The 23,372-nt window shown below is 53.0% G+C and overlaps 7 protein-coding genes across 12 annotated transcripts; 2 read left to right on the top strand and 5 right to left on the bottom strand.

Annotated features, from left to right (window-relative positions):
* Window positions 1–800: 800 nt before the first annotated feature.
* H257_04101 (hypothetical protein) lies at window positions 801–1,496 on the bottom strand (the record flags this gene model as incomplete). The annotated part of the gene is made up of 1 exon (XM_009828478.1): window positions 801–1,496. Exon 1 carries the CDS (start codon window positions 1,401–1,403, stop codon window positions 801–803), a length of 603 nt encoding a protein of 200 aa, XP_009826780.1. The 5' UTR covers window positions 1,404–1,496.
* Window positions 1,497–2,090: 594 nt separating this feature from the next.
* H257_04102 (hypothetical protein) lies at window positions 2,091–2,911 on the bottom strand. Its single transcript, XM_009828479.1, has 2 exons — window positions 2,262–2,911; window positions 2,091–2,212 (listed from the first exon to the last, which is right to left on the bottom strand). The coding sequence occupies exons 1-2, from the start codon at window positions 2,717–2,719 to the stop codon at window positions 2,167–2,169; spliced, it is 504 nt and encodes a 167-aa protein (XP_009826781.1). The 5' UTR covers window positions 2,720–2,911; the 3' UTR covers window positions 2,091–2,166.
* Window positions 2,912–2,939: 28 nt separating this feature from the next.
* On the bottom strand, window positions 2,940–16,227 carry H257_04103 (hypothetical protein). Its single transcript, XM_009828480.1, has 12 exons — window positions 12,460–16,227; window positions 12,240–12,355; window positions 9,918–12,089; window positions 8,810–9,336; window positions 8,424–8,501; window positions 7,769–8,356; window positions 7,046–7,351; window positions 6,803–6,982; window positions 6,416–6,539; window positions 5,353–6,353; window positions 4,881–5,234; window positions 2,940–4,620 (listed from the first exon to the last, which is right to left on the bottom strand). Exons 1-12 carry the CDS (start codon window positions 16,221–16,223, stop codon window positions 4,351–4,353), a joined length of 9,480 nt encoding a protein of 3,159 aa, XP_009826782.1. The 5' UTR covers window positions 16,224–16,227; the 3' UTR covers window positions 2,940–4,350.
* H257_04104 (hypothetical protein) lies at window positions 2,966–4,192 on the top strand (the record flags this gene model as incomplete). Its single annotated transcript, XM_009828481.1, has 1 exon — window positions 2,966–4,192. Exon 1 carries the CDS (start codon window positions 2,975–2,977, stop codon window positions 4,190–4,192), a length of 1,218 nt encoding a protein of 405 aa, XP_009826783.1. The 5' UTR covers window positions 2,966–2,974.
* Window positions 16,228–16,335: 108 nt separating the features above from the next.
* Window positions 16,336–19,067, top strand: H257_04105 (hypothetical protein). 3 transcript variants are annotated; one of them, XM_009828482.1, is made up of 8 exons: window positions 16,336–17,042; window positions 17,092–17,193; window positions 17,252–17,576; window positions 17,623–17,783; window positions 17,973–18,152; window positions 18,263–18,471; window positions 18,530–18,601; window positions 18,705–19,067. In XM_009828482.1, exons 1-8 carry the CDS (start codon window positions 16,362–16,364, stop codon window positions 19,021–19,023), a joined length of 2,049 nt encoding a protein of 682 aa, XP_009826784.1. In that variant the 5' UTR covers window positions 16,336–16,361; the 3' UTR covers window positions 19,024–19,067. The 3 variants fall into 3 exon arrangements, with proteins under 3 accessions (XP_009826784.1, XP_009826785.1, XP_009826786.1); XM_009828483.1 differs by having other exon boundaries at window positions 18,077–18,152; XM_009828484.1 differs by lacking the exon at window positions 18,705–19,067 and having other exon boundaries at window positions 18,530–18,684.
* Window positions 19,053–22,515, bottom strand: H257_04106 (hypothetical protein). Of its 4 annotated transcripts, none has more exons than XM_009828485.1 (10): window positions 22,196–22,515; window positions 21,841–22,146; window positions 21,659–21,783; window positions 21,528–21,590; window positions 21,379–21,444; window positions 21,050–21,329; window positions 20,900–20,990; window positions 20,459–20,819; window positions 19,622–19,833; window positions 19,053–19,562 (listed from the first exon to the last, which is right to left on the bottom strand). In XM_009828485.1, exons 1-10 carry the CDS (start codon window positions 22,269–22,271, stop codon window positions 19,088–19,090), a joined length of 2,055 nt encoding a protein of 684 aa, XP_009826787.1. In that variant the 5' UTR covers window positions 22,272–22,515; the 3' UTR covers window positions 19,053–19,087. The 4 variants fall into 4 exon arrangements, with proteins under 4 accessions (XP_009826787.1, XP_009826790.1, XP_009826788.1 ...); XM_009828488.1 differs by having other exon boundaries at window positions 19,899–20,819; XM_009828486.1 differs by having other exon boundaries at window positions 19,053–19,833.
* Window positions 22,516–22,815: 300 nt separating this feature from the next.
* On the bottom strand, window positions 22,816–23,371 carry H257_04107 (hypothetical protein). The gene has a single exon (XM_009828489.1). It carries the CDS (start codon window positions 23,194–23,196, stop codon window positions 22,870–22,872), a length of 327 nt encoding a protein of 108 aa, XP_009826791.1. The 5' UTR covers window positions 23,197–23,371; the 3' UTR covers window positions 22,816–22,869.
* Between the last annotated feature and the right edge of the window lies 1 nt (window position 23,372).

Consider the following 23,372-nt stretch of genomic DNA (forward strand, 5'->3'; position numbering starts at 1 on the left):
GATGATGCTGAGAAAATGCACGTTCGTGAGAATTTTTACAAGTTGTGACCGAATGTTTTTTGTCCAAACATTGCCTTATATAGTACTTTTTCGGTTCGTTTTATTCGTGGGTGGACAAATCTGTAGCTATTGACTTCTGTGGCTTGGTACTTAGTAAGACAAATCGCCCATTTGGGTGAGGTTCCATATTATAATTGAGAAAAGTCGAATTTCTTGAATTCTTTGACGGAGTAAGGGCCACAGTGCACATTCTTCTCCATGTATGAGGGTTTGTGATATTTGGTCGATCGCTAGTATAACTGATGACGTCGAGTACATAGCATTGTGATGCACGGGGCCCCAGGCTTCTATTGTATTGCAGCTTTTGCCGATTATGGTTATGCGGAGATTTACCACTCACACACCCATCATACATTAAGTGGCATAGCCGGAGCCACCCTTTTAACATTATACATTGACAAAAGCACACAATATAGATATTTGCAGGATTCCAAATTTAAATGATGGGAGGAGTACGCCAACTTTCTGAGTCGGACAACAATTTTGGAACAGAGGAAGTACTAGCTATTAATAGTACAGTATTTTCGTCAGAGTTTCGTAGCCCCAACCAATTTAATTCGAATTATCTTGCTTATTGTATGTGGCCAAACCAACGAGTGACTTGTGGTTACGAAAATTCCACGAAACCCGTTATCCGGAGGCGACTGCTGTGACGCCCAACACTTTCGGGCTTCTTACGTGGCACCACAGCTTCGTGATTGACAGTGAATCTCATTCGCGCTGCCGGGATCCAAGTAACGTTATATGATGGCATCCCTTGGCAACTTGCCAACGAGGTCTGTATGACCGACATGAACAACGAATGCTGACATCTTGTAATGAGCTGAGCATGCGTCGAGGAGTCCGGGCTCCTTGAACTCCCTTGTTCGGAAATAGATGCCCCAACTCAACGTGGCAGTGACGGCAAATATCGGCGGCGGCTGTACGTGGCCGTGAAGGGCCACTTGACGTGGGACACGCGTCCGACGGATCAAGACCTGACCAGCAACTTCGGCCGTGGCGGCGGAAGCCTCGGTGCGCTTCCACGCTGCAGTTTCCGCCCCGGCATCACTCTCGGCTGACTTGCGCTCGATCGTGTACACCATCCACGTGCGCACAACGTCCAAGCTCGACGCTGCGTTTGCGCACCTCCTCCAGGTTACGAAACCAGCGACTTTATCGACGAAAAGCTGCATGTGCTGGACGCGCTGGGCCGGTTTCCGTCTGTGAAGCTCAAGATGCGCGCGTTTGAGTGGGCCGTGGCGGGAGATGTCCGCAGCCAGGACATCTATAGCCTGTTGGCAGCGTCGCAGCCGACGGGTCAACTGTCGCATGGGAGTATGTGCAGGCCAAGTGGGACGCATTGAGCGCACAGTACTCGCAGATCGTCGTGGGATGCATCCTGTGTGTATCCATCGCCAACTTCCAGACGGAACAAGCCGTCACGGCGGTCGAAGAGTTCTTGGTCGGCCCCCCCAAGGCGCTTTTGCCCACCCGCTGGCGTAGTTCCTTGAAAACATCCGCACAGGGGCTGCCGTGTACGCCCGTGATGTGACACCACTGGCGGCGTGGATCCAAACGCTGTGATAACAAGGATGTAGTTGTGGTCCAGTTGTGTAATACTACTCGGAGGGAGTAGTACTCGTAGTGCTGCAAGACACTACGAGTAGTGTTGCAAGACACCATGTTGCGGTAAATAACGAGTTTTGGGGTTAGTACATAGTAAGTACTACTAGTATGTAAGAGTTGACCAATGGAGGTAGTAGTTGACCAATGGACGTATAAGGAGGATGCTATGGATGGAAGAACTTGGATCGATCTAGGTATGTCCTGCTACCAACACTATACATTAACTAATGACCAAAGTGAAACCCACGTGAGGTTAACATAATATCGCCGAAATCGTGAAAGTAGACGTGTCCTCATAGGAACGACTTCGATCCATCATGGTATGAGTACCGGTTGTCCGATCTACGCACGGGGTGTGGCAATGATGGTCCACTCGCTGTGTATTTCTAACGTTAAGCTTAGTACGGAATGTGCGGTGTGCTCTAAAGTTAAACGGAGTAGGTATTATTTATTGTTTGGACCCTTGGTTATCAACAACATGATTTGCAATACTGTAACCTAAACGATAGGTGGCTTAGACTTGGTCCATACTTCAAAGGCAAACCTACGAATTACTTCAGCATCAACGTGGCAGATTTGAATAGGTAATGCACCTCGTTCCGTTCTCGTCGTGTTCTTCGCGTGACTCTAGCACATCAAAGTGGTCATGCCATTCGGGAAAATACGTGTCGCCCTTCACGTCCAACTCGACACGAGTGATAAACAGCTTGTGCGCGGACGCCAGGGACTCTTCGTAGATGGAAGCGCCGCCGCAGATCCACACTTCGGGCAGATTGCGGGCTGCTGCTAACTCCAACGCATGGCTGTAGCTCGTGGCCACCTCGGTGTGGGGCGCAGTCTTGCCGGCAGCTTGCCACGACCGGGAAATGACAATCACAGGTCGATGTTCATTGGTCGGGTACTCCACAGCGGACACGCGTCCCATGATTGACGTGCGACCTTGCGTTTTGTCCAAAAAGTATTTCCAGTCGAGCGGAATGCTCCAAGGCAACGTTCCGTTGATGCCAATCACACGGTTGCGGGCACAGGCGGCAATGATGTACACTTGCATGTTTGCGTTGTCTTGGACTCACACAACAAGTCGACGATGCACGGAGTGTACAGAGGCGAAGTCAACTCACGGATGTCCATATGCTGGCCAACTCCAGCGCTGATTGGGCCACGAAAGAGTGGCACAATTTGACGTGTTTCGCCAACCTTTTTAGCCAATCATATTAGTTTAACCGATCAAACCCAAATTGACTTTTGAACCGTTACTCTCCAGTGAGCGAGCGGTTTCAACCTATTCACGTTGAACCGCCAAAGGATGGTAGCTTCCTCGTGCACAGCGCTGGATGCCAAGGAATACAATGCGACAAAGCAAGCCGTACGACAGTTAAAGCTCCAGTCGATGGGGAGCGCCGTCGTCGTTGGCAGCGGGGTCGCGTCGTCTCAATTAACAAAGGCGTTGCAATTATGCCGCCGCGACATGTCTGCCGCCTTGGCCGAACACACCATGATCGTTCGGACATCGGGTATTCGACCCGGTCGTGAAAACATCCTCGTCGAGCATGTCGATGCCATTCGAGAGTCATATGAGCTAGCATTGTCCAACGTGGCCGATGCGTACAAAACTATGGAAACGCAGTGGATGGATCAGCTCCAGCAGCAGCAAAACCTGCATACAGATGCCTTGGAAACCAACGCCATGCAATTGCAAGAGCGGGAAAAAGACATGGAGACGTGGCAGCAGCAGGTGGAAACGCAGCATTTTGAAGACCTCGAGCGACTCACGCACTCGTACGATGCCAAAGTCGTCGAGATCCAAGCCTTGTGCAACGCCAAACTCGCCCAGACGAACGAGACATGCCAAGCCACGGTGGACGCCGTGCGGTCCAAGATGAAAGCGTGGAAACATGCGTTTGAAATCAAAGTCAAGGACGCCGTGCATGGCAAGATCGAACAGTTGAGAGCCCACTCCGAGCACGAGCTCAAGATCGTCATGACCGAAATGGACAAGCAAGCGCAGGTCCTCGAGGACGCGCTGCATGTTGCCAAGAAGCAAGTTCAGTCCATGGAGGTCCGAGTGCGCGAACTGACGGCGCAGCTGCTCAAGGCCCAAGCCGACGAAACCCACACAGACGAGAAACTTCGAGGGCTGCAGCAGGCGTTGGCCCACGAACAAGCGCAAGTGAGCCACTTTCAGCACCTGTACGAGACTATGGTGCAGTCCTGTGCGCAACAGCGACAAGAACTGGCAAGGGAAACCACCCGCCGTCTTGAGCAACAAGCAGCGGCGCACGCCGAAGTCGAGCGGCACATCCACGCCGAGCATCAGCGAGAGCTGGACAAGCTGCACGAACGTGTGCGAATCGCCATCGCCACCAAGGGCGAGATCATCAATCGACTGCAAACTCAAGTGACCGCAGCCATGGCACGAGCACACTCGTCCGAAGCAGTGTTGGTGCAGCTCAACTCCGACATGCAGACTTGTGGGTCACACGTCACCACGAACAAGGAAGCGTTTCGACTCGATATAACGTGATTCCCAGTTGGCCTTTGATTCAAGTTCCACAGACAAGGAGTAAGCCAACGACGACGACGACACACCAAGATGCAGGACCAAGTTACCCTAACTTCAGAACATTGCTGCCACACTTACTGTCGCAGTATACCTGACACTATGATTATCACTAAATAGGATTAGAATCCGAGATTCGTGAGACGCTTTTGCAGACGTTCCCGGAGGTAGGCAGCGTTGGGGGTATAAATGTACGCATCACCATTGGCCAGCCCAACCATCAGATGCATCTCGTCGCTGGATAAACAAAGCGAGTGGATGGCGCTCTGGAAGCCCCGGGGGGCGGTCGACTTGTCGCTGCTGCCGTCGAACTCGAGGACGAGTTGCATGTCATGGAGGCGGTACACGGCCACGGACTGCCCACGCCCCCCCACCACAACAGACTGTCCATCCTAACGACACATCATGTTGTTGTCAATTTGATTCGAAATTTGAGTAATGTTAAGGTGCTTGCTGCTCACATCAAATCACAATCGATATATGACCAATCAAAACCCGCAACATGCTTATTCAACTGACCAATCAAATTCTTTCTTCCACCATGCAACATCAAAGCAGTGAGTGTGTGTGATGTAGATTTGTGCGACACGGGACAACATTTGCATACAAAATTCAATACAAACAATCGCCACGATTTCGCTAGTTGGTGTACCTTGGTCAAGTAGAACGCGTGCAGTTTTTGATCCACGACGGCACTGGCGAGGCACTTCCCGTTGATCGAGTACAAGTACAGCGTCGACGTGGACTCGCCATAGGTGACGACGTGCCCCGTTTGAGTGAGCCCCACCCAAGTTAGCCGCGACGGTTTGTGGTGCTGTGACAGAGAGCGAATCGTGCGCAAGTATCGGCCGTTGCTCAGCGTGTGCACAATCAACGTACCGTCGCGACTGCTGCTAATGACCACGTTGTACGACGTGGACACTGTCACACATGTCACGCCGTCGTCGTGGCCGTACAGCGTATGCTGCGGCACCATCTGTTCTGACTCAACGTCAAACGCCCAAACCTACATAGATACATACATACCCCCCCACCCAGTACATAGTTAGCACACTACCCCGACATATCAACAACAATAGCTCCAAAATGCATGGACAAAACACAATCCGCCTATAAACACCCACCATGACAGTGTTGTCGCTGGATCCGCTGACCAAGTACGTCCCGTCGTCGGTCAGGGCGATGCATGTGACAACGTCGTGGTGCTGGCGCAGCGTTTGGATCGGCCGGCCCGTCTCGAGCTGCGTCAGTCGAATGCTGTGGTCCCAATGGCCACACGAAAACAAGTGCTTTCGAAACGTGATAAACAGAGACGACGACAGCACGACGGCGGTCTCGGCGTACGTCGTGACAGCGTGGGTGGCAAAGGGGACGCCGACCGAATAGTGCACGGACGGACGCGTCGTGAGGTGAAACGGGGGCTCGTGGTCAGGCGGGCACGCATGCCACTTGTGTACGCTCACGTTGCGATTCGTGTCGATGCCAACGCACGAGTCGCCGTCAATCGACAAAAACAGCAGCGGGCGCCGGAACCGACTGAGCCGGACGCGGGGGTACCCGACAAGACCCGCCGACAGCGCCTGAAACAGCGGACGGATCACATCCGTCGCCAAAGTCCGGCGCGGGTGCGGGCGGAACAGCAGCTGCGCCGGGGTCTGTCCAAAGCAGTCGATCTGCCGCAGCGTCGTGTGGTATAGATGGGGATCCGTTTGCTTCAGCGTGTCCAGGTCCACAGCGCCGTCGTACGTTAGGTGAAAGTACACGTTGCATGCGTCCACGGCGTGCGAAGTGCCGCCAAAGAGAGGCGGACGCTGCTTGTGCCCAAAGATAAGGTCGATCCAATGATGTAAGTTCAGCGAAACGTATTCGCTCTCCAATGCCATCCGATGCAGCCGGATAAACTCGGCGGGGGAGTTGTGCGCCCATGGAGGCAGCTCGACGTGGTTGACCTCGTCACCATTCTGCTTGACCCCCAACGGCTCGTGGGTGCTACTGCTGTGGACAAGAAAATCCGGCAAGTAGAAAAACTCGGGAATGAGCTCGCGCACGTCGCTCGGGTTGGACGTGCAGCTCTTGTACGCGGCGTCGATTGAATGAAACAACCGGTCGGCGTGGTCTACTTTGCCTGCCAAAGAATATATATATAGATTTTTCGCTATAATATATATATATATATATAGGATGTACCGCCTTGAAGACGCAAGTGATAGTTCATAAACGGCTGCAATCGAATGAGAAAACCCACGACAAACGCCGATGTCGAGTAGTGCGTGCCATAGTGAAACGGCGGCAATTGCGGCATGTCGTCCATCTACAATATATATTGGATTTTGAATTGACACAACCAAAGCAATGTACACAAGAATCATCGGCAGAAGTAGGATATATTTCGCCAATCAGCCATTGCAGGAAACCATCATCACCAACATATGGCATTAATTAGTGTGTGACTGAAATTAGTGTGAACACACAATCACCACGGGGCAGCCACGTTTTACAAACTTCAGTACAACGAATCGACGACGATTCAGCTCCAAAGTAAAAGGACAATATATATGGTAAATGTACACTGACCGACGTCGATCCCTTGACTGACCGCTGGTACTCGACGTTCAGGACGTTGTAGCGCTCCTTGAAAAATGCCATCGATGCATCGTTTTGGACGCCGATGGGGCGCTCCAAGTTGCGAAAGGTCGTGGGGTTGTTGAGATCCAAAGTCGGGCTCGTGTAGTCGGCCAACACCCACGGAAATATCTAGCACAGCAAACTATAAGCACTGTGTCTGTACCGTCAACGACGGAGGGGCTGCGCGCCTACCGGGTACTGCGCCAAGTCGTTGTACGTACGACCGGCAATCGTGTTCAAGTGCATCAAATAGTCAAAGTTGGATATCTTGCGCTGGACCCACCGCTCCGTGAGATCGGACCGTTCAAACAACTGGCGGGGGCTGCGGCCGCCCAGCGGATATAGACGGGGCACAGACATGGACCGAATCACGTGGTCGACTTCTTGGCATGTCTTGCGGTCGTGGAGGTTGACAAACAACGTTACGCCGTCTCGAAAAAAGAACTCCAGTGCATTAGGTTGCAACTGGTACCGTCGAAAGTGAATGCACACCAAGTCCTACATATATATACATATTTTTGATTTTTTAAAATCGATTTATTGTTGTTTGAGGATTAATAAAGAATGGATAAATAATAAAATTCGTTTTGTTTTTATAAGTCCTACATACATAAATATATATATAAACATATTTGTAAGTCCTTCATACATGTTTACATATATATATAAACATATTTATAAGTCCTTCATACACATATATATAAACATATTTGTAAGTCCTTCATACACATATATATATAAACATATTTATAAGTCCTTCATACACACATATATATATATACATATTTATAAGTCCTTCACACACATATATATATAAACATATTTATAAGTCCTTCATACATATATATATAAATATTCCCCGGAAGGTAGGTGGGTACACACGAGTCACATCAACAACAACAATGGACTTCGTACGTGCAAAGTAAACTTTTTCGGCTTCTTCTTTGCCTCCACGTGCAACGTGATGTACGTTGGTCCTATTTGAATGCGACCTGGCTGGACTTTAGTCTTGGCAATCCATTCGCATGCAAATGAGACGTCGACGCTGCCGCTGGGGCGGATCATCCGTTGGTTGTCCCCACTGTTGTTGACATCGTCGTTGTCGTCGTCTTCGTACAATGCGAGCGTGTGTTTTCGATAAAAGTCTTCGTTGTATGACGCCAGGGCCTTGGCTTGCAACAGTTCAGTCGCGAGGGAAATCTGGGCATCCGGGGACAGCCACGTCACAGTCGGCGGCACCGGCGCTTGTTTGGCGTTGTAGTACCGCTTCAATTTGATACGTTGTCGCATGTGGTTCTCCGATCCGTCGAGCTTCCAGCTCACTGCCGACGCCACATCCGGCAGCGGCGGTTGTCCCCACGGTCCCCGCTCGTTTGTCAGCGACCGCAGGATACGCTGCCACGTGTGGCTGGCTGTGAGCCTCTGTTTTTCCATTGCTTCGCTCGTGACCTTCCACACAGCCCTCTCGGCCCGCCTGGCATTCACCACCATCGCGTCCATCGCCTACGAATGAAATGGACTTCAAAACCCACGACTTACTTGGAAAGATCACAGCCGTTCAATGTCTCACAGGTGCGTTGTATCGCTGTCGTTTGCACAAGGTCGACAGCAGCTCCCAGTGCACCAGTGGCTTTGTCGCTAGAACCACCTACACGAGTAGACTCATATGGTAGAAATCGATACATATATATATATATACCAATCCAGTCGACGATAAAGCAAGAACTATGAAGCTAATGGATTGGCAGGCCCATTCCATTTTACACATATATGTGTAGTAGTTCATATTCTAGAAATCGATATATATATATACAAAACTGTAAAAACATACTCGTGGGCACAATGCAATTTAAATATATATATATACCAATCCAGTCGACGATAAAGCAAGCACTATGATGCTAATGGATTGGCAGGCTGATTCCTTTTTGCATATATATATATCTTCCGACATACCGCCACAATGCGTTGAAATGTCATCTCCATATGCCACAAGGTGTTGTGGGAGTCGGGTGGCATCACCGAGTCCCAGATTGACCACTGGAGGTTTAACTGCGTTTCCACTTGCAAGAGGCGGAGCACGCTGTCGTTCGTGTCAGTAGACTTCCCGTGCAAGACCGATTCATTCGAGTCGAGCAGAAGCAGCTGCAGCATGCCTCTGTGCCGCCGCACCAACTCCCGAACGAACTGGACATCATCCATGATCATGCTGCGGTTGGGATAGGCAGACGATGACGAGGCTCGGAGCAGCCCCACCACGTCGCGAATCAACGTGAGGACCATCGAAGAATCATTGCGCGCATGTGGGAACGAGTCGTGAAACACGTACGCCCGCAGAAATCCAATGGCGTCGGGCGCGCGACTGGCCACGCCGGCCACAAGCAGATGCACAACCAATCGCACCATGCCGCCCTTTCGAGACAGCCACGGGTGCAGCGCGTCCACTTGAAGTGGGAACGTCACCCAGTACTGCATCTCCAATTCTACACGACGAAACGCCACCGATAAATAGATTCATTCATATACATGATGAATTTGATATACAAGTATGGGAGGGGGTGCAATCGAATCGCGCCAAGCAAACCGATCCACAATCGATCTGATTGGTTGAATTTCATTGAGAAGGTTTTGATTGGTTAATAATTTTGAGCTCATCTGAAGTAGCCAATCAAAGCGATTTAAATTCCAACGAGAAACCACGCCACAACACGAAATTTCACTCGAAAGCACAATATATATGATGAATTTGCTACATAATTCCCAACTGTGCGCGATCCGAAAAATTGATCCTTTAAATCCGTGGCTGCGAAATCTCATTGACTTTCGCAAGCACGATTAATTACAAAGGAAAAACAGAATGTAGCCAATCAGAAACAAGCATTTTCAGATGGACCAATGGGGGTGAATCGTGTGATCGCTTTGGTCGACGTGATATTTCGATTGAAAAAGGGTCTGGAAATAAACATCAATAATATATATATATATATACATTGAGTGCATCTTCATCATTGGCCAAGAAGTCAAGTATATATATAACTAATAGTGCATTGACATGGGTACGTACGTTGTAGCAACGCGACGACGGCGGTGGCCACAGACCACGCGAATGGCTCGGGTCCAGTGTCACACAAGTCGATTTCCATCGCAAACACCAAATACCACACGTTCGAGTAGAAAATATACCACTTTTGCCGCTCCGAGTCTGGCGACAAGTACTGCCACTTGGACGCTTTGTTGACGAGGGGGGAGGGTTGGCGGGGTGACGACGTGGCGTGCTCTGCGCTCAAGTGCTGGAGCACGTACACGATGACGTGGCATCGCAAAGTGTAGGACAAGGCCGGCGATGCCACCAGCCGCTTGATGGACGACGAGATGGCGTGATACACACACCACCCGTCCTCTTCCGTCTGCAGTTGGCTCACAACGAGAGTCCCCAGCAGGTTGACGCACCTGTCGACGTCTGCCGAGTCGGAAAACCGAAGCAGCAGAAGCACCACGAGCCTCGAATACGGTTTGAATAGGCTGGCATTATTGCGTGCTTTGTGTCGTCCAAGGAGCTGGGTCAGGTCCTGGACGATCTCCAAACAGAGGCTGGCGTCGCATACTAGCAGCGTCGTCAGCAGCGACGGAAGTACGCACGGGTTTTGAATGACCAACGAGGAGGACGGCGGCGGCTGTGGTGGTTCGGCCGACTTGGCCACAGTTGGTGAGCCCAGTAGCAAGCGAAAACAAAGCCGGGCCAAGTCGTTGTACGAGTCTTCAATGTAGTCCATCGCACACAGCAAGTAGACACTGGACGAAGGAAGATGAGGAGTATGTGGGGGGGTGGTCGTTTTTGCTGGCCACTGCGAATTGTACGTGAACACCTCCACGAGCAACTCGAAGGCGAGCAACTTGACGGGGATGGTCACGTTTGGCCGGCGCAGGACCAGGGCAAAGAGCAAGTCGTGGGCTTGGATGGGCGACCCGAAGGCACTGCTGGGGCAAAAGTCGTTGGTCACAGGACTCGAAGGCCCAGCGAGCTTTTGAGCTTCCTCTCCAACCAGTCGAATCAAATGGTGGCGGAACGCCAGTGGCGAGGTTGTCAGGAGACGACGAAGCAGCATCAACAGATCCACCTTTTGGCATTCATCCCCTGAAAATGCCAAGAATCCACACAGCGCACTCACGTCTTCTTGGTCCAAGTCGGAGTCTTTTTGCCTGCAAATGATCTCGACCAGTTTCCACAGCTCGGCGCGCACGAGCAGCCGGTCGCCGGGTTGTAAATGTGTGGCCACCCTGCATTTGGTCTCTGGATGGATCCATTCTTGCTTGCTGAAGGCACCGCCGGGCACTTCAAACAGGCTCGGCAAGTCGTCATCATGCCCTCCTTCCATTATTGTCCCCACTGTTGCTTCACGGTCCGTAGCTTCTTGCTGCCACACAAGTGATGGAGGCGTAAACCAATAGTACAACCGCAGGTCGTCCAGCACCTTTCGCACCGTGAGCACAGCTGGCCACACCGATTTCTGCGAGTCTGTTACCAGTCGGTGCAGGATCTTGACCACGTGAATCTGAACGTCGACCGGAGTAAATACCCACAACGCAAAGTCGGCCAGCCAGAACCGCAGCGCCTGCGCCTGGAACGGCCGCGACTCGTCGTCCCCCAACACAAACACGTGCATGGCATTCAGCGCTTGCAGCGTCATGTGGTGCGGCGAGACGCGGCTGAGGAGGTACCCCGTGACGAGGAACCCGTGGTGGTCCGTCATGTAGCGCTGGTTGGCCGCGTTGGCGCGAAGCACTGCGCAGAGCAACTTAAGCACGTTCGCGGTCAAGTCGTGGCTCGATTGTGTGTCAAACTGTGCAAACAGCGGAAACAAGACGGCGATGCCGCCGATGCACTCTAAGACGTCGACGGCGCTGCGTGTAAAGATGTGGTACGTGCCATCCAGCCGCCGCGCGGCAGAGTGCAGCGGGTCCGTGTCCTGAAAGTTGCAGCTCGAGTCCAAAAAGTACTGACCTTCCCAAACGCTCGGGTTGTAGCTCCACGCCATGCACTCGTTCCATTCGTACTCGCTCCCAAATAGCACTGTGTCTGGCCCCAGCTGATGCATTCGCTGGATGTGGGATAGAGGCAAAGGCTTCTTGAAGAAGTACACGGCGCCCATCAACATGTGGCCGCACAAGGCGATCGCGCGCCGGCCGCCGGGCGTTGCGGCCACTGAGCACCCAATGTAGCCATACTTGACAGGTCCTAGTTGATATATACGTAGTAATAGTAGTAGTTTGTCGAAAACACAAAAAAATACGACTAGTATATATATATATTGCCGCCGTTGTACAGGATATATATATATATAATATATATATATATATATATATATTCGAGGAGATATACGAGTACCGTCAAATTCCACAGCAGTGATCTCTGATTGCCACGCCACATCGCCATTGATAAACACAGTGATCTCTGGCCGTAGGCGAAAACTCCCCGGAGAGTATACTACACTGAGGCAATACCTATACACCCATCACAAAATGAAATATATATATTCCTCCGATACATTGCATTCGTACACCATGCACCTACTAATCACGTGTATATATATCTATATTGATCGTACCATGTATTTGATTCCAACTGAATCGTCGTGGGCCATACATTGGTTTGGGTGTGGTACTCAATGCGTCCGTTGCGAAGCATCAGCGCATACCCGTGAAAGTGCTGGTCTAACCACGAGTAGATGAACGAATCCTGCGGTCCTAGCGAAACTTGTTCCAGTCGAAGGAGCCACGTGTGGAAGGTAAAGCCCTTGGCGGGTACAGTAAACGGCGCGAGCTCCAACCCGCTCTGGTCGCCATCAAAGAAGAAGAACCTCGACGGCTGATCCACCACGTGGCGCTGAACCATGTAATACAACGCGTCTACGAGCGGCGCCATCAAGGCTGGCGCGGCCTGCAGCAGCCGAAACATGCGCTTGAGCTGGCGCACGCCCACCGAGTGCCACCCGATCTCGGCGACCAGGTCCGCCAAGTCCGGAAGTGAATGCAGTCCGCCTTCCAGGGCGTCCAACAGCTGGTCCATCGTACCCGGCTGGACGTAGCAGCACATGGATCGGTTCAACGAGTCGTGCGACGACGGCCGGAATAGTCGCTTGAACTGGCACAGGAATCGCACTTGATCGTGGGGCGAACAGTGTCGAAACAGACAAAACAGCACGGGAATCACGTCGGGGTTTCGAATGCGGTCGCTGCTGCTGCTGTTACTACTTTCGTTGTCTACGAGCATGTTCCACATCACTTGCATCGACTCCCACGACGGCGTTCCGTCCTCGGCCGCCAAGAACACGTGCACGAGCGGCTCGTACGCGACCCGCTCGTGATCGCTGGCAGTCGACGCCATCAGCGTCCGGAACTCGGCTTTGGAGTCGCGATTCCTGGCCATGAGCAGCGTCAATACATGGCACACTTGACGAGTGATTTGGATGTGCCGACTGCGGGGCTGGACAAACCGAGGAGAGTGCAACAAGTTGGTCAAATGCACAAACGCATTGCAGGCTCGGAAAAGCACCTGCAAGTCCTTGCAAGATGCCGCCGCGTGAAACGAGAACAGCTGGCCCACGCACGTGACCATACTCGCTACGGTCGCCTCGATGCCATCATCTTGACCGACGCGATTAGTCGTCGAGTGGGGGACGTACGACACGAGCTCGGACATGGTCTGCATGAACGCGTGAAACACGTGCGCGTGCAAAAAGTCAAACAGCCGAGCGCTCGTGGCCTCGGGATGACGATCGCTTTGTCCAAACATGAGCACCGTGGCGCTCTTTAGCAGCATGAGCAGTATCTCCAGCACCATTGGGACGCACGGACGCAGCCGCAGCAAAGCAAACAAGCACGGAAGCAAGCGCTGAGGGGGACAAGGAGGTGTCGAAGTCGGTCGTTGGGCGGACGTAAACTCGCACTGCAGAACGGCGTTGGCAGTTGCCATGTCCGCGGTTACATGCCGATGTACCAAGCGCAGCAGCGAGAGCATGGCCACCCAATGAAGCGCCGTCTTGGAATCGGGTATCGGTTGCGAAGACGACGACGTTAGCACTGCCACAAGCGATGCAAAGTTGGACGGTGAGTACACCACCGAGTGGAGATGCGGCTGTCGTGCCAGGTGGTCCAGCGTGCGCGAGATGGAGTACACAAACCGGACGTTCTGCTGGTGCTGCACAACTGCGTCCGTCACTTGGCTCAATATGGCGGCCTTGTCCTCGGACGAATCAACTACCGCCACAAACAGGCTCGACAGGAGCGTGTGCGTGTACACGTGGGTACGGGTGGCGGCGTGCCGAAGGCGGCTGTCACCTCCCGGAAGAGCAAATACCCACACGTCTTCCCCGTCGGCCCCCTCTCCCCGCCGGACGAGTTGGCCCATCCCTCCCCCTTCCGTCGATTCCGCCTGCCCAAACAGCTCGGGATGGTGCAAGAGGAAGCCCCACGCGTGGACTGTTCTCAACACATTCGGGACGATCATGCTGGCCGGATTGACGTGAAAGAGGCGCCGCAGAAACATGGCCGCATGCAACTCGACCGACAAACCATGCAGTGTAGTGCGACTGGCGTTCAAGATGTCCAGAGAGACCATCACAATGTGCTCCAAAAATGCATGCGTGGGGCTCGTGCTTCTGTCGTCCGTGGTGGTAGTAGATGTAGTGCTTGGGCACACGAACGCTAGAAAGAGACCGTCGAACAATGCTTTGTAGCATCGACTGGCACTCTCAAACACGGCCGCGACGGTGGCCATCGCCTCGTCAGGATACCAGCAGCAGGACAACGACGGACAGCTGGCGACCAAACCAGCCACACCCCACTGCGCCGTGTGGGCTTGGCACATGGCACACGACGCAAACAGCCTCTCGTCGTCCATAACTTGAAGACTACTTTCACCCTCCCATGATAACATATCGTGCAAGGGTATGTCGGTGACTGCCCAAGGTTGGTCGTCGTGTGTCGTTCTTTGGGAGCTGGACGACGCCGTGGACGCCGCGACCACCGCGACTTTCATCGCTTGATCTTGGATCCATCGAAACGTCAATGTCAAGAGCGACAGTTTCTCTGCGACGAGGGGCCATTGCGGTCGACGGGCGGCCTCACACGCTTCGACGGCAACCGCCACGACCAGCCTCGCAAACTGCGCTTCCTCTTCGAGTCGGCGGACGCTGGTCACGTCTTTGGTCGGGATGAGCAGCAGGTCGAACAACGTGGTGAGGGCCGCGTCGTCCAGCAGGTCCAACGCGGTGGTCATGGCGAGGCTACGATGGACGCAGCACAGCGACCCCACAAGGGTGAGTAAGCGCAGCTGCAGGGGAAGGAACACCGGGCACAGCTGGTGGGTCCGTGTTTGTTGGAGGACGTGCGTGATGCAACGAACGACAGACGGCACCGTGGACACGAACGGCGGCATCATGAGGTACTGGTCCATTACGGCAAAGTCGGCGCCGCTGGAAGTGGAAGCATCGGTCGTGCTGGCGCTGTACTCGCGGTGATTGACGTAATCCATCGTGTCGACGCACTGCCGCTCGGCGTCGGCATGCTGGTGGTTGGATGCCGCCTCGTCGGGCCGACTGCGTGACGTGGCAGCCTCTGACACGGACAACATGCCAATGTCCGTCCATGCCGCCCAAACGGCGCACGACCCCACCAAACACACTTCCATCATGGTCGTCCAGTGCTGGAGGGCTTCCTCGGCCATGCCCACTGCGTTCGAGTCGTCGGGAGAGGAGGTCGACTCGATCCATGTTCGCATGGCACGGCCAACGTGAAGCAAAAAATCGACATGACGCCGCAGCACCACCGCTTGATTCCGCTTCCATCGCAATGCCTTGGCCAAGATGCGCGTCGCTATCAGCATGAGCGTGGGCGAGGATGTGGTCATGCCCATGTACAGCTGATCCACCACTGCATTCAACGCATCGACAGGCCAGTCGCTCGTGCTCGTGCCCTGCTCGGTCCGCTGCAATTCTTCGATGTCGATGAGGAATTGGATACCTCGTGATGACGACGCATGTCGTTCCCACAATTGTCGGAAGGCCACGTGGCGTTGACCGCCACACTCCTCCTCGCCGGGGTCTCGTGTCATGGTTGTGGGATCATCGTCGACGCCATGGCTGTCGGTGTGCGACGACGTCAACACGTCAAGCACCGCGACCTTATCGTCGAGGATGTCCGAGAGTGTAAACTTCCGTCGTGTGGACTGCACGAGATCAGACACATGCTTCGTCAGAGCGCCTTCTGCAAGTGCAGGTTCGTCCTCGTTGTCATTGCCCTGTGCAAGGGCCATCCTTGATGCTGCTCCTGGCGCCGATGGCATGTCGATCAGTGCTGGACGAGGCAACATCTGCTGCGTAAACGATAAAAAACAGATATTTGCATATGAAATCCCAGTCAAAATAATATATGTATACAGTAGTCGCCTGTTTTTGAGAAAAAATATCAAAAGATTTTGGTAGAAACGAAGGACACACTTCTTCAACCCATGGACATGTCTGCTGGCGGCGGCGGTGACCATGGCCGATTCCGTGACACCAAGGTTCCATTACCTCCACCACGCTACCGCTTCACGTCAGAGCACACCTCACGCGTCATCACCATGACGGCGCCGAGTGTAGGCGACCTTGACGTCAAGCCCAACCTCGCCGCACTGATCGACTACACGGTTCCCGTGCCACTGTCGAGGTGGGGGTTGCAAGTGTCGAAGCCCACATTCCAAAGCAACTACGCGATACCGCCGCCGCGTCCAATACCTGCGTCTGCGGATGCTGCTGCTCCATCGTACCCACCACACCAACCCGCTTGTACCATTGCGGTGAAGGCCGAGGCGGTAGCAGCCCCAACCCAAGCATCTCATCTGCATTTAGCCATGCGCACGCCGTCACACCAACCTAGTACATCTCGTACCTCGTCCGTTTTTAGTATCTCCACAGCCCCAGCTGCATTGGTTCCAGCACTAGACAGCACCTTCCATCCAATAAAACCCGAACCTTCCACCACGTCCATGCTTCGTCCTGCTGGTCTCAACAACAAGAGAGCGTTGCAGCTTGATCACGACGACACAGTCCACCAGCAGCCGCGGCGGCGGCTATCCATTGCCGACGACGATAATCGCATGTACAGTCGGTCGTCGAGGATACCCGTCGGTGCTCACGACATGATCATCGTACGCCACCATATCTCCATGTTGTCGATCTTGACTGTGGTCATGTCAGAGGGTACTCTTTAGCGGTCCGTTGCGAGGCGCATCCAATGGCTCGTGCGTGGTCCCATCGTGCACACACGCCCCTTCCTCCCCGCTCTTGGTGGAATGGCCAGTATGTTTGGACACCTTCCTGGCGTCTTGACCGTGAAAATGCTGAGCGTTGTTGCTAGTTCCTTGACGTTCAAGATCACGTGGACCACTTGCAGTCGTGTCTTCTCCACCCCGATGGCCTCAACATGCACGAAGGTTCCCCGCGAGGTGTGCAGTTGGCATGCCAAGTGGCCACGCCAGCGACCGTCCATGCTCTGCGCCTCTGTCCGAACGTCAAGGTCGTTCACTTCTTTGGCCATGGCTCTGCGCAGGAGGGGCTCTACCTCGAGGGCGACGACTTTACGGCGACGCCGTTGCCATGGCCGGATCTCGCCGCTGTGTTTCAGCAAGCCAACGCTTGTCGCCCCATCATCGTGCTATCTGCGCACTCCAACGATGGCCTAGGTGGGTCCTGTTTGTTTAACGGTAGCTAGAGTTGAATTGGCTGTAGGATCGACAGTAGCGGATGTCTGTGGCGTGTCGTACGTCGTGTGGGTTGACCTGTCTCATCACAGTGCCCACAAGGACTTTCTCACTCATTTTTACACTCAATTGGTCGGTGGGGCGACCGTCCAAGCCAGTTTCCTACACGCCAAGACTCGGGTACCTCTGGTAAGGAGATAGCTGCCCGATCGAATGAGAGTACCTAACTGTCTCATGAGTACCTACCTAATGTACCTACCTCATATGATACAGTCTCATAAGTACCTACCTAATGTACCTACCTAATGAGTACATCCTTATGAGTACCTACCTAATGAATGAGTACCTACCTCATGAGTGCAATTGGTGTGTATGTAGACGGCATGCGAGTTGTACTGTTCACAGCAACCTCGTGTTTTTATCAAGGAAGAGTTGCATCATGCTCGTGACTCGGTCATGTATCCTCCAACGGGTGACGATAGATCATCCTCTGCCTCCAATCGCCACGTGGCATGTCCCGCGCTGGCGTCTTTCACTGGCTTTCCTCGCTTTACCCACGTAATTTATATATATATATATATATATTATATCGTTGTCATGTAGTGGGGGTAGCGTGATTGTTTGTTTCTCGCAATAACGTCAATGTCAACTTTATCTGATATATGTAGAGATTTTGCGAGCGATCGCACGAGGTGGGCCATATTGGAGCGTACATTTTGCACCCAAGCGTGCGGCTGGTGGTCATCTCTGGCCCCCCGGGCATGGGCAAGACGTCGCTCGTGACTGCCGTCGCGCAGCATCTGCACGTCCGAGCCAAAGTACACGCGTTGGTGTACATCTCGACCATCCATGATCATGGGATGTCCCTCGTACAAATGTACGTGCTGCCTTCACATTCCAACTCCGTGATACCTTACAACTTGTTTGTGTCGTAGGATCGAACGAGCAGCCAGTCAACAACATACCCGTCGTCTTGCATCTCCAGTGTCCTTGTCCTCGTCACCATCGTACGATATTCCGTCAGTCTTGTGTAGCTAGTGTAGCTGGGTTGGTTGGTTGGCTGGATGAATGTATATATATATATATATATATATTCATTTGGTACAGTAGGCCTCCTTGTCTGGTGGTAGTGGACGATAACAATGCCTCCACTTTATCGCACGGCAAGTTGTGGGAGGACGTGGCAGCTATATGTGCATCGCATGCCCACATCAAGTTCGTCATAACGCAAACCGAGTCGGCTCGGACGCCCGAATGGACTCGCGGCGGCCTCGTGACATGGACGATGCCGCCGCTGTCGGTGCTCGCAAGTGCCCGACTCGTGCAATCCGTCCAGCATCTCTGTCCCGACACCGTTCTAGACCTCGCCACCGACGTCCGAGTCGTTCAAGCCAAAGGACTTCCGGGCAATCTGGTCGCGTTATTGTAGTAACCATCCCATCTTAATCAACAAAGTCGTCCAAGTTGGTGCAATATCCATGTTATTTCGCTTTTTATGGGTGGGTGGTTTGCGTGGACTCGTGAAATTTGAGTCTGTCCACAAGAGCCAGGACCTGGCTTGGGATTCCGCGGGTCGCTTGGACCACGCGACTTGTCTGCACCCATGTAGCCATGGCATCGCTAGACATGGACGACGCCGGGGGGATGGCGAGCTCGAGCGCTTGGTAGTCTGCCGCCGTGAACGGTCGATTCAACGACTTTTGCAGCAGCTTGGCGGCGTCCGTCATGGCGAGGGGGCCCAGGGGCATCGTACACCCGCCGCCATGGGTCCACATGAGGGGTGTGCGCACCGTCAGCACGACACGCAGCAGCGGTTGGCGACCGAGGAGTCCCCATACAAAGTCCTGGACGTACTCTCGCAAGACGCAGTGGGTGTGCAGGACATCGCAGCCATCCAATATGATGACGCTTGGCCACAATTCTGGAAGCAACGTCGTGCCCAATGCCGAAGCAACGCCGGCGACGTGACTACAAACGGTTGAAATGAATACGCGGGGGGAAGAGGATCGTAGTAAAGTATGCGTTACCGAGCCCACACTTGGTCGAGGGGGCTACACGAGGCGGTTGTGTCGTGCAGGACGCGGTCGAGGACCCCCCCGAGGAGGCAGACGCGGACGCTGTCCCGCTGGGGATGTCGCAGGTCCAGGAACCACGCCGTGGCCAGCGCCAACTGCGTCTTGCCGATTCCTTCGGGCCCCGTGACAGTCACAACAGGGTGCGTTTGGATGGCTCGCACAAGCTACACAAATATAAAGAGCGACCGCATGCACTTATCAGAGACCATCATGATAGAAGTATACATACATGTCCAGTTTAAGCCAAGGATCTATACATCCTAGCCGTAATAGCGGTCGCAATCCTCATACCGACAATGTTCAAGAAGGTTGGGCCATTAGACTACTAGTCGACAACACGCTAGCTCAAAAGATGGGTACGCTATACAAGGACCTCTTGTCTGATTTAGGACACATGAATATCATAAATCCTCGTATATATTGTGGTATACTCGGTCCAAATATCCAGACCCCATATATCGAAGCTATTGGCGAAACATCCAATTTTGAGTGATTTGATTGGCTCTTACAGAAAGGACAAGTATATTCAACCAATCAGAACTCCAGCGCGGTTCAACATTGATTAGCCAACCCATGCGAATTTTGGTTGTTTATAGCGAATTCACAATAATGTAAACCATTGTTAAATTCAACGTCAAATGATCCGAGGTAATTATAGTATAGGACGGACGAGTCGTGTTTCACTTGATCAGCAGAAATAATATATAGTACTAGTGTAGAAAAAATATATATATACATCGAACGCCCTATCGTTTTGATTGTTTCATCTGGATGACTAATCAAACGTACATGGCGCATGTCGACGTTGCGGTACCCAAATCCTGCACGAACGTGGTGCAGTTTATTGGGAAAGAGGTCGTACAGCGACGGAGTTGAATCGGTCGAGCCAGACGACGACGACGACCGGTCCATGGCCGTGAAACTCAATTGAGTCCACTCGGTCGTCATGTCCGTGGAGTTGAGGGGGGCGTCCATTTCGAGGGGCGGGAACAGCACCGCCGCGTCGTGATCGCAATTAGGCGGCAGCAGCTGGAACTTTTCGGCCACGTCCGTCGGGTTGCGCGTGTTGGGGACCGCTGCGACCAAGTTTTTGGCCCTGTCAAACGCTGCTTGGACAGAGTACCCTTGCGCGAGCGTTTCGTAAAAGCGTCTGCGACAGCGTGAGCATCAGTGACGACGTCAAAACGGATGATCGAAACGTCATATATTATATATGTGTACGTACTGTACCTTGTGAATGCAATCGCGGCCTTGTCTTCGAGCTCCGTGTTGCTCTTGGTACAGACTACATGTGGAACGCCGTGGGCCACGAACGCTTGCGCTACGAGTCAAGTCGTGAGTGCTTGCTTTGATGATGTGGGGGGGTATTGCGTAGTTTACCCATGTTTTCCGATGCACAGGAAGCGACAAACACGAGTTGGAGGGTCATGGGGGACGGCAGCAGCGCCGCCACTTGGTGCGGAGTCACGGGCACGGCGACGCCGCTGCCGTCTTCAAAGTACACGCACTGGTCGTTGCCATGACCAGAGAAATGGAGGACTTGGAGGCCCCGACACCACGACTGGAACGACGCCTTGGTGGCAAAGTGCACGCGGAGATGGATCGGGCGAGGCACTCGAACTGTCATGCGGTCGTCATAGGGCGTCGTCGCAATGGTTTCCTGTCGTTCAAGTCATAATGTATGGTGGAGTTTGCAGTGAAGTACGCACTTTGAGCCTGGACGCGTCAAAGAGGCAGCGCTGCAGCACGAGACATTCGCTCCGAAAGTCCAGTTCCTAGACGCCCGCAGACGATGGACAAACGAGCTAAGAGGGGACATTCTATGTAGTCCTTGTCGAAAGGGAGAGAGGACGGGTACCGGCAATGCCGTTTCGACGCCATCGGCATTGAATTCCACGAGAGGCGCGGCAAACAACACTCCCTAAAACAGTACGTGTGCCAGTCAGTCAAGTTGTCGTACGTAGCCTTCATTGGGGGGACGATTATTACAATCGTGGCATCCATCGTGGGATGTCTGTCGCGCTTGACGACAACGTATTTCAGCTGGGTGCCGTCGGACTTTTGTGCCAGCACGATCTCGTCGCCGTCTGCCAACGTGACTGGAACCCGGTTGGCTATGTATGCATGGCATGATGGGCTTGGTCACATGAAGATGGCCGAGGCGAACGAACCTGCCGGGCTGTTGTTGATCAGCACGTGAGACTTGGCGGACGGGACGATCACGAACGCCGTGGCGCCGCCGTATGGACTCATCTCCGTCTTGAAATGGCAAATGCACCGATGGAAGCGACGCAACCACATTGGATCAAGCACTCGCTCAAAGTCATCGCGACCCAAGCCGAAGAAGTTGGCACGATCTGCGGGGTCGATTGTGTACAGCCCTTCGACACGCAACCGCTCCTTGTCCTCTAGAGGCAGGTTGCAAGTAGGGTGCAGCTCGAGCATCAGCGGACAGGGCTGCCACGGCACCAACGACACTACACATGTGTGTAAGAACAACCCACTAGACACGGGTGGTGTCATTACGTGATTCCATCGACTTGTCGAGATGGGCTCGCTTGTGCGGCATCGCCTCGGGTTCAGGTTCGTGTGCCCGCCGCATGTTGCCGTCACGAATGCAAAATCACCATGACCATCAACCACGAGTGATGGTAGTGCATCCTAGAATGATGGTAAAACTCGAAAATTGCTGAAAGGTCGCGAGCTTTGCTAGTAAATCAGCACTGTTGTCAAAGTGCAACCAAGTTGCAAGTTCTTCTGGAGTACTGTACTAAGCCATGTAATTGCTTTGACTTCATCCGTGCCCCGGTATCACATGAGTATATCGATAGAGCCTTTGATTTTACTTTAATCGGCCAATGGCTGCCATGATCATGAACAAAACCTCCAATTTTCAGCCAAAATGGACAAAAATTGACGAAAAAGTCTGGATCATTGGATCCAAGGCGTGAAGATCACAATGAATACAGTGGAGTGAGAATGCGAAATGGAATGAAACGGAATGCGACGACTCTGACGGGTCGTGGCTATGTGCCTGCCCTGTGCAGTGTAGAACTCATTCACAGTCTACCCATTGACGTAAGGTCAAGTATAAAAAGACATGTGAGCGTTGTGCTAGGAAGTAACGTTAGCATATATATAGATCACTTCGTGGCAACCATGTTGCGAATTCATTCAACTTGCGGTGCACTCAGACACCATCATGGACGACTGCTGTGGTGATATTCTGTGTGGTTGTCTCTGTGGCTATTGCTGTGCTGAAGCTGCCGGTGCCACCAGAGGACCGGCGACGCAGCCGCTTCTGTTGCCCACGTATGTACAACCTGTGATGGTCCATCAAGGTCAGTATGTCCGGGGGATGAACGGCACCTTGCAGTTCGTGCCTGGGCATGTTCAAGGCACTGACGGACAGTACTACGTCCCGCAGTACGTCCATGGGCCCGATGGCCAGCTAGTCCAAGCCGTTGACGTCCAAGGCCAGCCCGTTTACGTCGTGCATTCACAGCCACCGCCGCAGGGTGTCGCATGTCCTCCTTACGGGTACCAGCCGTCTCCTTCTCAACATGGTATTCCGCCCATCGCGACGCCTGTACACCAAGACGCACGAAAGGACGTCGTGTAGCATGCCACAATAGATTGAAACACTAGATTGAATTATACCATATTTAAAGCAAAGTAAATTATGGGCCAATCACATACGAGG

The sequence above is a fragment of the Aphanomyces astaci genome, assembly GCF_000520075.1.
Source record: "Aphanomyces astaci strain APO3 unplaced genomic scaffold supercont1.7, whole genome shotgun sequence".
Lineage (NCBI taxonomy): Eukaryota > Oomycota > Saprolegniomycetes > Saprolegniales > Verrucalvaceae > Aphanomyces > Aphanomyces astaci.